General features: G+C 37.1%; 1 protein-coding gene across 3 annotated transcripts in view; it reads right to left on the bottom strand.

The window, feature by feature from the left end:
• Nucleotides 1–13,716: 13,716 nt before the first annotated feature.
• The window catches only part of EPHA7 (EPH receptor A7), a 165,728-nt gene continuing 161,284 nt past the window's right edge, over nt 13,717–18,160 (bottom strand). For all 3 annotated transcript variants that reach the window (XM_064707273.1, XM_064707277.1, XM_064707274.1), the window contains one exon: nt 13,717–17,589. In XM_064707273.1, the coding sequence (XP_064563343.1) occupies nt 17,394–17,589 (196 nt within the window). In that variant the 3' untranslated portion in view covers nt 13,717–17,393. The remainder of the gene's footprint in view (nt 17,590–18,160) is intronic.

The raw sequence follows: 18,160 nt of genomic DNA, 5'->3' as shown, positions 1-18,160 counted from the left end.
AAGCAATGAACCAATATGGGCAACCAAAGGGCATTTAGTTTCTGAGACCTTCAGTTTTTGGGAAAAAATATTATCACAACCTCCTTTTGCACAAAGGTAATTATGTTTTTCAGTCAATGAATGCAAGAAAAACTGCATATGGATATGAATTCTGATGTTCCTTGTGATTTATTTTGGCCATGGAAAATGATAAATTTAGGCTTAAATGAATGTGCTATGTCACTAACTGACTTACCTGCTTGCAAAATTCAAAGGAAGTAAAGAACAGGTCTGCCTGGGAATTCTGAAGTTGTTATCACTAATTAAATAATAGTATTGAGCTTGAGATATTTGTCAAATTAGTAAACACCAGACAAACAACCAAAAGGAAAAGGGTCAATGAGATAACTAAAGCTGAATTATAGGGGAGTTATTTGGTTTATTTTACAGTACTACATAGGCTTCACAGTAAAGTGTAATCTTTATAATCTTTTCACAACATGAGAAACCTTTTGTTTTTATGCCAACTCTACTGATACCTTGTGCCTTGATAAAGCCATAACTACTTTCAGTAACAGCAAGTGTTTGGCCTCTGCACATTGGATTTTTGACCCTTTGTGGTGGCCTGCTTTTAACTTTTAACCACGGTTCTTCAAAGCAGCATATCAGTTCTCCTGTGTTTGGGGAAGAATCTTGATGAGAGTGAAGTTTCATCACTTCTCCCTGAGGATTTGGCTTCTTTTCAAAAATGTAAACTGTAACGCTTCACATGTGTCCCTGGCAGGACCTTTTCTGAGCAAAATGTGAAGATTTGCAATATGAAAACTATTCCCTACCTATTGAAATTGCAGTGGGGAAGACATGAAAATTATTTCATTTGTCACAGAAATCATACAGAGAGATTCTCTTTGCCAGTGGTAGATTCAGATTTGTAAGCAGGTGAGCAATTGCTGCTGACTTTTTCCAGTCTGCTCTGGAACTAAAGGTCAGCATGGGTTTATGTGCTACACGATACAGCTGACACCTACCAAGGCAACTATAGTGTCTTGTTTTTTTACTTAATACCTACAACTTGTAATTTCCATCTTCCTTTTTATTTTTTTTTTTTTTTTACCAAAATAGCATCCCTGAACAACGTTATCAATAGAGGAATGATCTCTCTTTCTGATTCTTATCTGAGAGAAGTTAATTTTTTTGTGCTTCCCTCCACATAATTTTGTCAATGAGCCATTAAAATGACATGCAAGAGCTTGAAGTTAGAAGTGCTCTAAATAATGTATTTCTAGCGCAGTGCAGCTGCCTGGGAGATGTGAGCTTGATTTCACATCCAAATCTCTTATTCCTGCACATTTAAACAGAAATCCCATGAATAGTAACTGGTAATTAATAACCCTCTCCAAATTGTCATCTCCCTCAATCCCTGAGAGTGATGCTGCTTCTCCCATCGGCAAAATAGAAAATACAATGAAATAGCAATAGAAATGTGGATGCCACTACTTTTTGTGCCATGTTCCTTAACAGCAAGTTACTGCTTGAAGTCCAAGAAACAGCTCTGATCATAAAATGAGTTATTATGTCCACCCCCTCACCTTGTTAGGATCCCCACTGGGTCTGAAGAATGATTACAGAACTTTACATATTTTTCCCCAAGGAAGCAGCTTTTACAGACCATAGATAAGAAGAAGAGACCAGGTCTTGATCTCATTGATCTGTCAGTTCTTAAGTTACCCTATTGGCACTAGCTCCAATGGCTGAGGTATTCTGCAACCATGCAATTAGGCTATCACAGGAGAAACTGTATTCCAGAATTCAAAATAGGCCTGGAATAGACCCAATACTTCCTGTCACTCCAGAATGAAAAAAAACACAACTGAAAATGTATCAAAGCCCGTCCTGCTTTTCTGAATACAGAAAAATCCAAAGGAAGCTCAAAATGATATTTCTAGTTCACTACCAAACAATTTGTTACATTGAATAATTATTCTTTGTAAATAAATATATTTGCACATTGAAACCTGATTATTACTTTTGTTTCAAGGAAAAGAAAAACTTTGTTTTCCATAGAGAGGTTGTTACATAGATTAGTTTTAAAAATATAAATATTTATTCTTGTGAATACAGATCACTAGATGCTGGTTTATGTTATTATCAGGCTCATTCTTACTGCACTGTCCCCTAACATCCAAATTTTGAATACATTTCTCTGCTGAACACTTTAAGCCCTATACTGCTGGGTTTCCATATGTACACAGCAGTCTGCCATTGAGCGAGGAATTGCAGATTTTGGGATTTAAAAAGAGCATAATGAAATTAAAGGAAATGTTAAACGAAAAATTAGTCTGTTCAGAACTGCATCATGCCCACAATATTTTACAGTTTTGGGAGAAAAATGTTGATTTGAGTAAGAAAATACATAATGATATAACATTTTTAAGAATTCTGACTATGAAAAGAGTATTAATAAAATATATGATACTAAATTTAGCAATAACACATAGATTTTTTTGGCAAAAACTAGAGAAAAGAAAGCAGGTGTACCTTTAAGAATACTTATCACTTCTGTCTTATTTTTCATTACAAGGTCTCAAAGAGCTTTATAAACATCAATTAGATCACACTTGTCTCCTCATCTACTTCAAATGAGTAAACTGAAGTTCAGAGAGATTAAAAGGCTTCTCTATTATAAAATCATAAATCAGTGGAAGAGTTGAAAACAGAATTTGAGGCTTAGATGAGAAGATCATATTATGCAAAAAAATTTTCATAATGCAATAAAAAATGTCTTAAATATAACGGAGACTGTTTGTTATAGAGATATAATTGGATCTAATCTAGTGAAAACTACATTATTATTCTAGAGGAAACAAAATTTGGCTTTGTGATGGAAGTATTCAAATCACATTTGGGACTGTTTTCCAGTAATAACATGCCTGTTTGTGGGTGAAAATAGATTCTTGAAAATTGTTTGTACATCAAAGAATGAGTGAGAATTTATGATTTTACATACCAGTATCTATGTACATGTATACCAATATGTTTATTTTTATATATAGGTATAGCCAATAAAATCACATTAATAAAGCTACAAATGCAGTAGTGATGGTGGGACTGAATATGTTACTAGACCATGATGATTTTCATGCAAAACTACACAAAATAAAACCAACAAATTTAATCCATTCCTAATCTTAACCGTGAACACAGAGTCAGAAACTAATGTTACATTATAAACTGAAAACTTATTTCAGTTTCCAGACACATGAGCAGTTGTTTTGTAATATCAATGATTTCTTTTTTAGAATGAGCATAATTTCTGCAAGTAATGGCAAGTAATGGCCAAAGTTAAGGCAATGAGATATATTTAGGGTATTTATTGTTTTCTATACTGACAACAGTAAGATCAACTGAAACATTTGGTGAACTTAAAACTTAAGGTTTCAGCACTTCAAATGGTTCATGATGTTTTTGTTCTTGGAGATTTATTTGACTATATTATGTCTGGCACTAGCTGGTGAGCAACTAACGACATAACACAGTGGTGACTGCACGGTGCTGTCTCTGCTCTCACTGTGAGCTGGGCAAAGACTCCTATTTCATATATCCTTAACAATTTGTTCTAGTGGTGGAAAAAAAATCTAAACTTGTCACATACTGGCAATAACAAAAGCAGTATTCATCCAGGAATGTTTCTGTCTTGTTAGTTTTGGAAAGTTATCTGTGAAGCTGGATGTGTAAAGCACACGTCTCGGTCACTGTGTGTTTATCTCATCGAGGCCTCCCAGAGCCACCTCAGCACCCAAGTGTCACTGGCCTCAGCTGCAGATACCAGTTAAGGATTTTGGTGTGTTGTATTGCAATCTCCTTTACACCTTGTCATTTCTATCTTTCACACATTTTGCTTGTTTCATAGCTCAGTAAAATTCCAGCTTCCCAGGCAACTGCCAGCTGCAGCTGCAATGTGGCTGGCACCTTCTCTCTGATCCCACTGCAGGCAGTGAAAAGTTTCTCACTGATTTCATCAGGAACTGGACTAAGAGTTCTGTGTGGAAAAAGCTCCTTCGAGACTGTAGTCTGTAATACTCCAAGTAAATTCCTCTGCCATACTCTTGGCCAGATAACAAGCTTAAAATCAAATTCCTGCTTGCCAAACCCAAACAGCTGAACACAAGCCATTTCTGATCCACCTGCAAAACTCAGCAAAAGTCAGTAAAATTGCATTATTAGTAGAGGAGAACTAACAGATGTGTTGTTTTTTCGTTTTGTTTTTCTTTGGGGTTGGCTGCAAGTCTTTGCCTATTTAATCAATATTACCATAGGTTATTTGCTGATATCCAGAGGAAAAGGTTGGCTTATTCAGGATTCTCAGGTGAGCCTTTTTCTACATGAGGCAGAAAATACATTTATATAAACACATTTACAATGCTTCTGCAGCAGTTCTTCCATTTGCAAAGAACAGGGAGGTAACATCATAAGAAAGTATTGGAAATTCTCATTCTGAAATTTACTCTTTTTGCTCATGTGGTTATAGTCTCATCTAACCCTAAACCAGATGCAAGATTAGCCATGTCACCTGGAGTTTATCCATAGCCAGGAGAAAGAAAAGCAATGAATCTGATTCTAAAACAAGTAAATCAGGTAAAAGAAATTACTCACTTTCTAATGAACCTTGTCTCTCTGCATTAATTATAGTATCTAAATAACTAATTTAGGTTAGACATATATATGTTGTCTATCCCACTACTAATTTTTTCTTCAAAAGTTAAATAAGATGTATTTTAAAGACAAACTTTAATCAATCTTTGAATACATAAATTTATGCATATGACTAAAATGTACATAACATGAAGTACATAATACAAAACCACATACATAGATGTGCAAATTCACATAAATTCACAGATGCATAGATTTATGCACATATTACTACCATAACTCTTGCCTCTATATACATGTGATCAGGTTCCTTAGATGTCTTTCTAAAGGCAGTCATTCTGCTTCCTTAAATATCACTGCATAACCTAATCACATCTCCTTGTGGTCTCTAAGATATTTAATTAGGGAAATTACATCAATAATTAGGAAATAGTGTGGCCAATCTGAATCTGTTTCTTTTTTATTTGATCTCCCTTAAAAAAAAACCCAAAACAAACCAAATCACCACATTTAACACATTTGTTTGCCTGTCATTGTGTTGTCTTAAAAAATAAAATCTTAGAAAGATTTCCTTTCAAATATCCATTATTCAATACATTCAAAAATAATTAGTTGTTTCTTTTAATAGTGATTTTAATAGCTAAAATGTCATTTTGATCGCACCTGTGTTTTAAAACAGCCATAATAGGATTTTAAAATTCATCTTTTGTTGGAAAAATTCTCATTAGAGGGGAAGAAACAGCTTATTAATAGGAAGATAGAGAGGGACAGTAAATGCACTGTAAGATTGGAGTCGTCTTTATTTCCAAATTGATGTTAATTTTGCACCAGAGAAATATGATTCAATTTAAAATTATTTTATTCAGTTATGTATTTGAGTTAGATTTGAATCTGACAAACCAAAGAGGTGAAGTGACACTACAGTTATAACCTCCTATAAATGTATTTAGATTCAAAGTCTTGTATCCTTTTTGGCTTGCATTTCTCCTCCAGATAAATGCTAACCTTTTAAGAGATTGTTATCATTAACAGTAATTGTTAACAATAATATTGTTAATACTAATTAGCAAAAATGCTGCTACATACAGAGAAAAAATAGGCATAGCTAAAAATACAGAGGAGGTGCTTGTTAGGAAACTGATCAAACAAGCTTAATTATGACCCCCAGATAAAGGGACTACCACTAAACCATTAAATTATCACAGATAAAACAGACGCTCAGGCACTGTCTGATGATAAATCACAGCTAAAAACAGCAAGGAAATCAGAGCTTGAACTGCTAATCCTTCTGAGGTTTGTGATGAGCACCAGTTCCCCTACTGTTTTGCATCTATTTATATTGCACTTCGAACCCCCAAATGGCCTCTGCTTATCTGCAGCTCTAGATAATTTATGTCTATTGGTGTGTCACCTCACAGCAGAGGCTGTTATCAGGAAAGAGGAGTTTAGGAAATCTGATCCCTTGAAATGCTAATCCTCTGGAGATTACTGAACACAAACGAGTTTTCTGCCATGATTTACTTTTGTTTATTAGTAGCAGAGATTAGCACTTGTGGCTTGCCATTTCAGACAACTTGTTAGTTTGGGAATAAAGTGATCACTTAATGTGCAGGATTTTCACATATGAAGTTGTCCTGAGTATAGCATTCAAAGATGAGATAGTAATTTTTCTTTATATATCGTCTCTTAAAAAGATTTGTAAATATATTTTAGCACATGAAAGGCTGATCTTAAATGCCTCGTTCCTTAGACCCTAAACCAGAAAAGAACCTACCTACAATTCTATGCACTTTTAATCATGTGGGTCATCATATAGTAACTTTGATGGGATATTATTGACCTTATATGCTAGCTGTACTTAAGCACTCTGCTGGATCACATCCCAGCAATGAGATTCTCTCTGGTTTCATTCAGCTGTTATGGCTACACGCCATGCTGAAATGGTTAATGATGAGAAAGGATATGTGAGTAGGAATTTTATTTAAATGTTTTTTTCCCTATCTTAATGCTGTTGAACTGCTAAGAAATCTTATCTTTCAGCATTTGATGGGGTTATTTGGTTGGTAGCTAAATGCCATGGGTTTTAGTTCTACAGACTATTCCTGTATGAATAACTCCCAAAACCATCAAATCCAAACATGCTTATTAATGTAGTATAATAAAAGCTTGAACTGCAGGCATATAGTGCTGCTGAAAATACGTGGGCTAAACACATATCTGCTAAGAGTTTTCAATTTCCTTTTTTGTTGTTGCAGTCAGGTTCAGTAGTCAGACTGGATGAGATCACACCAAGTGACATGACTGATTACCAATTAGCCAAGCACACTGATGGTAGCTGTTGGTGGCAGCTACTGAGATACAGTACTATGTGTCAAAGAGATAAGGAGATGCAGGAAATTAAGTTGACCTTGAGATTTCATTACATTTAACGTCACCTAATGGCACTTGATATTTTTAAATCCTGGTTACATTCACCTCATCAACTCCATTCCATCTGGTAATTATTAAAAAAAAAAAAGTTTCAGAACTTGTGCATTGTTTATTTCCAAGAGAATACTTCACCATAAAAGGCATATGAGAGCAGTCTGGAGGGAAGGAAGTGGTGAAACTAGTCCCTGCTATTTTTGAGGGTGACAGAGGGACTATTTCATTACTTTAAAGCACACATTGTATAATTTTGAGGTTATTTCTTAGGTCCCTTGTGGGAATGCTGTTAGTCATTATTACTGTTAACCTTCTTCAAAAGTATGGAAGTGAAGAGGTGGAAAATAGTGCCATCAACAAAAATAAAAACAAAGAATGGACACAAAAAGGCAAGCAAGAATGCAGATTACATCTCTCAGTGTTTGTTTGTTGTTGGATTCCATAAAATTCCATCTTTATACACAGGAAGGTTTCTCTGAAATTTGGATTCAGATATTACACAAAGGCAAAGAATTGCTTAAATTATTTTATTCTTAACATATCTCTAGTTTCTGAGAAAAGAAACAAAGATAAGACCGTGTGACAGTCTTCTCTACATCTATTTGTGAATGTGTGCTTGAATATCTGTGTGCACTCATGGGTTGATAGATAATAATTCTGGTAAACTTAGAGACAGAGCTTTTAAGCTTTCACCCAAGAATTTTGCCTAGTTGTACAGAAGAAATTATGGACAGCTCTGGTGATAATTAAATTGTGATTACATAAATATTGAAATCTTTCATTTTTATTCACCATCAAAATGAATGTAGTTTTCATACCTGTACAGATAAAATATAATTCTGAATGGACTAATGCGACAATTTCTACATTTTTATTTGGCTGAGATGAATAATATTAATATGTTCAACTAACTTTAAACTTAATTTGAATCATCTACAAAAGCCTGCACTTATCTTATTCAGTGAACCTTTCCTACTTTTTCTATAAGTTAGAAGCCAAAGCTATAAGTTATGTTTTCAACATACATTAGAAAATATTAAATGTGAAGCTTTCAGAAAGAATGTGCTCCATATATTTTGACTAATTAATTGGCAAATTCTTGACAATATAAATAATAATAAATTTATAAGAAGAAAACTGTATATCTTGAACTGCCCAAGGAAATTTCTGCTGGCTCTAGCAACCAAGACCTACTACAGCAGTCTTTGAAATATTCCTGTCCAAATTGGTATTAATTATGGTTGACAACAATGCATTTTCGAACTTTCTCTTAGCTGAAATATTTAATGATGCATATAACCAACTCCTTGTATTTATTAGAAAAACCTGCCTCCAAACTGACCATCTCAATTTGTTTTCCTTGATACTTCAGCTTTGATTAGAATGGCTGTCCACTGGTTAAAAGTTCATTTGTAATATTAATGTTGAGAGACTTCCCTGGCTATTCATCTACCTCAATGCATGCAGCGTGTGCAACAAACAGGAGTTGGAACCATGGTGCAGCAGGAAAACTGTGACATAATTTCTATCACAGATATATGGTGGGAAGACCCACACATCTGGAGTGCTGCAATGGATGGCATAAAAAACTCTTCAGAAGGGATAGGCAAGAATGGGAACGTTTGATTGCCTAGAATTTAATGATGGTGATGTTAGGGTTGAGACTTTACAAGTGAGGATTGGAAGAAAGGTCAACAAGGAATATGTCATAGGAATCTCTTAGAAACCACCCAGCTAGGATGGAGAGGTGGATGAAATAATTTGCAAGCAGAAGTCTGTAAGAGAAGTCTCACATGGCTTTTGTTCTCATGAGGGACTCCAATTTACCAGATATCTGCTGGAAATATGTGAAATTACAAGAGAGAGAAAGGTCTAGAAGTTTACTGGAATGTGTGGAAGATATTTTCCTGGCACAATATCGGAATGACCCAAAAAGGGTCCTGTTGGACCTGTTTTTTGAGAGCAGAGAAGGACTTTAGGGTGATGTGATGATCAGAAGGCTTCTTGGGCACAGCCATCATGAAATAATAGAGTTTGCAATTCTTGGAGAAGTAAGAGAAGAGAAGAGAAGCTTGGCCTTCTGGAGGGCAGACTTTGGCCTTCTTAGGAGCCTGGCTGACAAAGTCCCTTGGGAGGCAGTCCTGAAGAAGAAAGAAATCCAGGAAAGCTGGATGCGCTTTGACAGGGAAATCTGCTGCCACCTGCCATAAGTTTTGGGGGTGAGAAGGAAGACCACCCTGGCTTAATAGAGAGCTTTGCGTGGAAGTCAGGGAAGAAAGAGAGTTTAAGACCTTTAGATGAAGGGGTAGGCCATTCAGGAAGACTACAAGGATGTCATGAGATTATGCGGGAGGAAAACTTGAAGGGCTGAAGCCCAACTAGAACTTAATCTGGCTACTGACATAAAAGATAATATAAAATGTATCTATAAACATACCAGCAACAAAAAGGAGGCTGTACCGAATTTCAATCCTTTAATGGATGCAAGGGGGAATATGGTAACAAAGGATGAGGAAGAGTGAGAGGTACTGCCTCAGTCTTTAATAATAAGAGCAATTTTTAAGACACTGGTGGGTAATTAGTCCTCTGAGCTGAAAGAAAGGGATGGGGAGCAGAATTAAGCCCCCATAATACATGGGGAAATTTTCAGTGTCCTGTTACATTACTTGGTAAGCACAAGGGTTACAAGGCCTGCATGGGATTCACCCTGAGGGTACAGGGGAGATACTAGAAGAGTTCACTAAGCCATTTTCCATCATTTTTCAACACTCCTGGCTCGGCAGGGGAGTCCCAAATGACTGCAGATTAACAAATGGGACACCCATCTACAAGAAGGGCTGACCTCAGCACTGGGGAAGGTCTTGAAGCAGATCAACTTGAGTGAGATCACATGGCATGTGCAAGAAAACCATGTAGATCAGGCCCAGCCAGCAGGGATTTAGGAAAGGCAGGTCTACCTTGAGCAGCTGATTGCCTTCTATGACAGGGTGAGCAGTTTAGTGGGTGAGGAAAAGGCTGTGGATGGTATCTACTGGGTCTTTAGCAAGGCCTTTGACACAATTTCCCACAGGATTCTCTTGGGGCAACTGGCTGCTCCTGGTGTGGAAGGTGTTTGCAGTGTAAACCTTGCCTGGATGGCTGGCCCAGAAAGTGGTGGTGAATGGAGTCAAATTCCATTGGCAGATAGTTACTAGTGACATTCCCTGGGGTTCAGTGTTGGGGCCAGTTCTGTTTAATCTTTACCAATGATCTCCATGAGGAAACTGAGTGTACCATCAGTCACTTTGAAAATCACACAAGGATGGGCAGGATTGTTGATCTGATGGAGGGTAGGAAGGATCTACAGAGGGATCTGGACAGAGTGGATCAATTGGGCAAGGCCAGCTCTCTGAGGTTCAGCAAGACAAAGTTCTGGGTCCTGCATTTCAGTCACAACAAACCCATGCAGCACTACAGGCTGGGGCAGAGTGTCAGGCGATGCACCCAGCAGAAAAGGACAGGAGGGTCAACAGCCAGCTGATCATGAGCCAGACATGTGCCCAGGTGACCAAGAAGGCCAATGGCATCCTGGCTTTTATCAAAAGTCGTGTGGCCAGCAGTGATTGTCCCCCTGCCCCTGTCCCTTGTGAGGTGACACATTGAGTACCATGTCCAGTTCTGTGTGCCTGACCACAAGTACATTGAGGAGCTGAAGTGAACCCAGACTAAGGCAACAACACTGGTCAAGAGTGGAGAGAACAATTCTAATGAGGAGCAGCTGAGGGAGCGGCTGTTGTTTAGCCTGGGGAAAAGGAAGCTCAGCGGGACCTTATTGTTCTCTACAATACCTGAAGAAAGGTGGTAGTGATAGGAGGCTGGTCTCTACTCCTGGGTAGCAACTGGTAGGACAAGATGAAACGCCTTCTAGTTGTGCCAGAGGAGGTTTATTTTGGGTACTGGAAAAAATTTCTTCATGGAAAAGGTTCTCAAGCATTTGAAAAGGGAAGTGGAGGAATCATTGTCCCTGGAGGCATTAAAAGTTGTGTTGATGTGGTGCTTAAGGACATAATCTAGTGGTGGACTCGGCAGTACTAGGTTAAGGGATAGACTCAATCTAACCCTTTTTCAAACTAAATTATTCTCATTCTATGATTCTTTTGTGTGAGAGTGCAAACATATATATATGCATTTAGATGAAAGAGAGAACTCGAGCATAACATAAATCAAGGTCCTAAAATGTCAAAGAAAATTCAGTAACTAAGGCTTTTCCTTTTCCTTTTAAAGATGCCCTTTATATTTCTTTAGTTTGTAATAAATTGAGGAAAATGGTATTTCAGAGGTTTGGAAATCAGTACTTTCAAAAAAGTTAGAGTCCCATAATTCCAAACTGTTGGAAACCTTAGAGAAAAGGTATGTTATAGGAAATGTTTTTCTTTAAGAGAATTAGAAGAGATTTTTTTTTTCTGAATAATCAATCCATCATTTATTACTTCCTTAATCTGGGGTTTGGAATAGAAAAAAAAAAGATTGAAACAATAATGTAAATGTAGTTTACAGTCAAAACACAACTAAAAAGATATTTTTCATGAGTAAACCTGCAACCAACAACCAATGAAGTCTTCAATCATATACTACATAGAAAGAAAAGAGCTAGAAAGGGCTGGTGACATGGGCTGTGAACAAGGAAGGGGAATTTTTATAGGATCTGGTGTGAACATAAAATATCAGAACTGGCACAAAATTATCATTTAGATGTTTTTGGACAAGTTTAAAAACACAGGCTTCTACAAGTTCCTTCATGTCTCTAAGTCTATGAGGCCTCGAAAGAGCTTTACTGGTATTTGGTGTCAGTGCATAAAAACACAATTCTGTGCCATTTTGGCATTATATACAAAAAGCATTGTGCCTGCCCAGTACACACCAGGAAGGACAGGCTGACCTGGGATTTGTTATGAATTTTCCCAAGTTTCTGTTCATTGTCTTTTATTCTGTTCATTGTCTTTTATTTTATTGCTACCTGACATCCTTACTCAAGTAATAACTATCAATTAAAAAGTAGAACCCATTAATGTTAATATCAGCAAAACAAAAAAAAGCTGAAGCACTGGAGGGACTGTGCCAACAGATAAATCTAACAAACTGAGAAAGGAAATAATTACAAATGTGTGAACTAGCCTGTATTAATATTGATACACAGATATAGATGACAGAAGCTTGTATTAATGTAGATGCATAGATATAGATGACAGAGATAAAGATAGCAGTCATTCAGAGCTTGTTCTTTTTAAAAAAATCACAGGGCAGATTGATTTGATAGTTTGCAGAGTCTTAATTTTTGGCTTATTAGTTCTCAAATTCTACTGTTTCAGACAAGGATTTACAGGCACATAAGATGTAATGGAACAGATGGAAATTTGTCATCCCAAACCTCCTCTGGTAGCTGGTTCATTTTGTCACTGGCCAGATTAGTATAGCTATATGTTTTGATAGAATTACTTTTATAACTACAGAAAAATAAGCACAGTACATAACTGTGGTGTGGGCTTTTTTGTTTGATTTTTTGTTGTTGTTGTTGTTGTTTGGTTTGGGTTTTTTGTAGTTTTTTTAAATATTGGCAAGTGGAGATGTTTCTAAAATATTAAATAAAAAATAAATAAATATGCTCTCAGTTCTTTCTCTCAAATATTCAGCATACAACTCAGCTTGAGAAACACTAAATGTCAGTCATGGTTCACTTATGTCGCTCATTCCTTTTTCCCACTATCTAAGATTTTTGGTATGTTATGAATACTAATAACTCATAGGGTCTACTCACCTGTCTACATTTACATACTGTCAGTATTCACATGGTAACATGGGTCATGGCACAACACTTGTGTAGACCAAGCATAGGTTTTGGAGGACTGCAAGAGTGCCATTTGAGTGAAGGTTATATATGGGTTATATAAAGTCAGTCCTTTCTCACAAGCAAGTTTAACAGGTCTGCAAAGCTGGGATTCAAATTCTTGTCTCTGCTTTCACTGGTGTTGTAACTTAAACTCCAGCTTAGACTTGCACTTGAACAGAAGTGGCTAAATACAGCTTTGAAATACTACCATGCTGACAGGGTAGTTCCCCAAAGTCTACTCAGTTGTTGCCTAACCCTGAAAGTTCGACATTCACTGTGCTAGACAAAAAGAAGGATCGTGACCTCAGCATTGTAGTTTGGTCCTAGAGCTCACTGCAGGAAAGAGTGGGATGAACAACAGCTGCTGTGGGAGAGATGCTGGAAAGTCTCACCTCACAGCACCTTACAGTCCCATGAGCAAGGCAGTATTGAAAAATATACCAATATCAGTACACCACTCTCCGGTTTAATTTAGCCCATCTGGGTGTTTCTTCTGTTCACCCAGACTGTTCCCTGCTCAGTATGAAAGAGTTGGTGGAGGTTGTTGCTTAACACCCAGGTTTTCTCTTTTTAGTGTAGAGGGATGCAACTAATCTGGGCTTACAGCTTTTGCAAGGAGAAAGGAGATCTAAGAGGCTAAAGGCATTCCTAGATGCAGTTTATGCATCTAGCCCTTAGCAATTTTTCACTCTGAAGGTTGTATAACCACTCTGTCAGAACCAGGAGGCAATAAGAAGGTCTAAAATCTACTTTTAAGGTTTCCAGTTAATAAAACACAAATGACAATAGTTTGAAGTCCTCCCTCCCCCAGCCTTAAAAACATAGAAGTGAATTATAGCATTTGGGTACTTAAGTGTTTGCAAAGATTCCTGGACTGAAGCATGAAATAAAACAAAGGATTTAAGCAAAAGTACTTTTATTAGTAGTAAAGGGAAATGTGATATCTAAGAACTGTCAGATGAGAAAGTTTGATACAAAATGCTTTTTGTAATTTAAATCAGTAAGGAACTGCCTGGAAAGAACTGCAAAATGATTTCACAATTTTCAATGCCCTTGGCCATGAAGGAGTGATGAAATCTGATAAAACAGAAAGAACTGAACAAGGGGTAAATAAGTCTAACTCTACACACACAGGCAGGGACTACGAATTAACTATTGCTTGAGAAGAAAAAAATAAGGAATTAACATCAGACATCTCTCTGAAAACATCAAGTCAAGCACCCAGTATCAAGTAAAAATGTGAAACAGGATATTTGGATGATTAAGAAAGAAACGGTAAACAAAATAGAAAACATATATATATATATATATATATCACAGTATAAATACACTGTATCGCTATATCACTGTATAAATACATCATACACTCTTATTTTGAATTATTCATGCAGCCCTGGTCATTCTGCTTCAGGAGAAAGAAGGGCACGACAGAGTGAGAAGACTGACAGAAGAAAGAAGTAAATTCACAGAATATAGGACAAATTCAGACTACTCATCATAGTGCACTGCCCTGATTTGGGAAGTATTTGAACTGTACATATTGGATATAGAGCCCTGGAGATGTCTGGAAGTGAACAGCTGAAGGTTTCCCTGATCTGCAGGGATCAGTGGAGGCCTTAAAGCAAGACTGTACCCCCAGCAAGGCACACAGCCAGGCACACAGGGCTGCGTGGGCTCGAGTCAGTGCAGCTATTCCTACTTTATGCACAACCAAGTGTCTTCTTGAAAGAACTGACAGACAATATCAGGGAAAGATTGTGAGGAGAAGTATAGGCGAGGTTAGAAATTAATATATCAGCAAAATAACCATGCTGTCCTTCAGTCTCAGGATACATTAGAGTAGTTTGGTTTGTTTTCAATCTTTTTCCTGTAACACCTTGTGGCTACTGAGGTAGCTGATATTAAATCCCTTCCCAAATCATGCATCCAGTTCAGTGTCTGAACCCAGAAGGTAGGTCAAACTGCATTCCCCAGAGGCTATGCCACATTTCCCAGTGGTATTCCTTTTTTTGGGTTTTTTTTGGTATCAGAGGGTGGTAAGGTGCCACACAGCTGAATCCTCTCTCAGCACCAAAAGTTAGGCAGGTATGGATAACCTTCACATCTGCTATCATGCCAGAAGCAGTGGCAAAATTATGCAAACTCTGGAGCTTGGCTAAATAAAATTAGTAGAAATATTACCTGTGTTTTGATATTGCTTTATGTTGTGCCTCTTATTGCAAAAAGTTGTATACAACTGAGTTAATGGAGTTCCTTCAAATATGTAAAAATGATATGCAAAAAATCTGTATTATGGGGTGATATTACGACACTACTTTGCAATCCCATTTTTTAATGATAGATGGATTGTAATAAAGCTTTGAGCTACATTTAATTGAAGAATTATTTAGGCAGAGAAGATTTTGGTAAATTGACACCGTGACTATAGGATTTAAATCCAGTATTATTTTGATGACTTTGGAGAGAAATTACTGAGGTGGGAATCACTCTTCAAGCACTGCTGAGCATTGAGTTTACTCTCTATACCCCATATGTTCTTAAGCAGCCAAAGTTTTTACACTGACAGAGAAGGTCTTGTAAACCTCATTGCTAAAATGGTACCCTGAGATGACAAAAGCTTAATTAACTTAAGCAAAGTCCAAATTGAAGAAAATTAAAAGAAAGTGCTTGGCCATTGCTGGCATTTGGGAACCCAATAAAGCACCATTTACCAAAATCTTTAAGCAAATGATGGACAAATCCAACCAGTTAAGGATTTTTGGTAATATTTCAGCTATGACTTTCAGTTGCCTCCTCCTCACTCAAACAAATTATTTTAATCTTGTCCAGAGTCACCATTCTCAAACAAGGACATTGTCTCCATGAGACAAATCATTCCACTGCTAGAAGAAACTAAAAATGGGCGTCATATTGATAAGGTGTCACAACAAACAACTTGATATCACTCTGGTATACATTTAAGATGAATGACTCATGAAAAGCTGTGTTACCCTGAAGGAGAAGAAAAATTTACCCAGTTCTGTCCTCTAAAACTTACCGAAAAAACATAATGCGCAAGTACTTGTAATAGCCTAAACATCAATACTTTGCAGTCAGAAGTACCAAGTGAAAAGTGCCTATATATGCCAAGTAATAGAATACTTCATTAACAGCAGTAGTCTCTCAACTGTCATACCAGTACATCTGCTAAGCTATAACTACATTCAGAAACAGTTTCACTGAAGAGGGAAAGATCTGAGCCTTTCCAGCATGCTTTCTGATAAACCTTTCCAGGCAAAATGGAAGAGCTTTGAGGAGGATTTGTGGACACATAGTCTGCAGCAAAAAAGTGACTTCCTGTAACTAGATCCAGTTAAAAATTCTTAAAGTAGTTGGCAAAATGCCTTTTCTCAGGGAGACATAGAAACTGGCTTTGCTCTTTGCAGACCAATCATTAGACATGTCTGATCACAGAAGCAGAGGAGAAGGAAGTGAGGAAGAGATTAGACTGGCCACTTTTCAGCTTTCTTACTCCTGAAGAATTCTTACCTTGGAAATCAGGGTATTTTAAGATGCCTGACAGGCTGAACATGGCAATTTTCCTGTTTCCTTCTAAAATTACCAATTTTCTAAAAAAAAATCCACAACAGAAAAACCAGTCCTAAATAATTAAAATAATTTCCAATTTTATCAGAAATTTAATGAAAAGGTATAATATGTATTTTTTTCCACAATGAGCAAAATCCCCTTATATTTTTCTGTAATACTGAAATGATTATTTTCAGCATTAAAAAAAAAAATGTTAAAATGTTCTTCTTTCCTGTTTCCATTTCACTGTGAGTGGTATAATTTCTTTCTGTTCTAGAATGGAAGGACATTTTAAAATGTCCCGGATTGGCTGGAGTATTATAATTTCGCTGAATATTTCTCAACAAGGCCTGTTTGTAAGCAGAGGCAAAGACTCACATAGATTCATCTGCAGGAGTATGACTAACAGAATGCCCTCTGCCTCTTGCTATCCACAAGGAGTATCAGTAGGAGTAAATCTGTATCATCCCAGTTTAAACTTCTTCCCCAGCAGGATCTTTGGAAAAGTTTATTTAGCTGCTTCTCCTTCTCCTTTGCTCTTCTATATACATATTTTATGTATAAGAGGGGAGCTAGAAAGAAGATGGGGAAGCAGGGTTATGTTAGCGTGAGGAGCTTCCAGGGCAGGCTTCCAGGGCAGCTTTGCTGGCTCTTCTCTCCCTAGCAGCATCGCCATGTCCTGCTTCGCCATCCTCCTGAAATCATCATGCTCTTCAGATGTGGTCTTTCATCCTTGTCATTAGTCATAATCCTCAGTTTGTCAGATGTGTGTTCTGGCCTCTCCCATACACCTCTGTTTACTCTTCCTCCTGTTGCCAGTCTGTTCCTCCCTTCTTCTCCATTCCTTTCCATGCTTCTTTTCTACATTTCCATTCTCTAATCCCAACTACAGTCCTTATGGGCTTTAAAAAAATGCCTCATAGCGTTCACTGTGCCTCCAAACCAATCTCATGATCTTATGGTTATAACTCTTGTTTTGCTTCCCCTTTCTGCTTCCTTTGTCTCCTGCCATTATGCCATTTCTATTCAGGCTGCCATCTCTTCTGGAAAGGGATTTTTCTTGTTCTCTGTTTTGCAAAGCACCTGGCATGTTTTTGATTCTGTCAAACAAATAATAACAACAGATATGAAATTTGCAGTGCAGCAGAATCCTGATATCAGGAAGTAATAGAGGCAAATTACACTATCATTTTCATTGCCATGTATACACCACTATTTGACAAAAATTCTCATTGACTGGGTAGGTAAACATCAATAAACTCAAAAATTCTCAAGCAAACACCTCTAACATGAAGGAAATGTAGTTGTGTTTCACGTTGGATCTCAATGAGCCACAGGGTTATAATTGATAATTTCAGTATTGGAAACAAAGGAAATTAATGAATGAGGGGCAGTTTTTCAGATGGGGACTAGGGTAAAAAATCAAGTACCAGGAGAGATGTTAATAACTGTTTGAAACAAAGAAGCAGGACAAGGGTGGAATGAGTGTGTTCAATTTAACTCTGCTTAATTAAAAAAGCATACACAAGGTAGATAGATTCTAGCATGTAAACTAATAAAAGTAGACTCTCCCTTAGCCCAGTGTTACCAGAAGCTCTTGGTATGGCTGAACAATCTTATAAAACATTTTAACTGACTCATCTCAGTCATTATATGATACTTGGCACCTGA

The sequence above is a fragment of the Zonotrichia leucophrys genome, chromosome 3 (assembly GCF_028769735.1).
Source record: "Zonotrichia leucophrys gambelii isolate GWCS_2022_RI chromosome 3, RI_Zleu_2.0, whole genome shotgun sequence".
In the NCBI taxonomy this organism is placed as follows: Eukaryota; Metazoa; Chordata; class Aves; order Passeriformes; family Passerellidae; genus Zonotrichia; species Zonotrichia leucophrys.
Note: the sequence above shows the minus strand (reverse complement) of the source record. Positions and strands in the feature narration are given on the sequence as shown.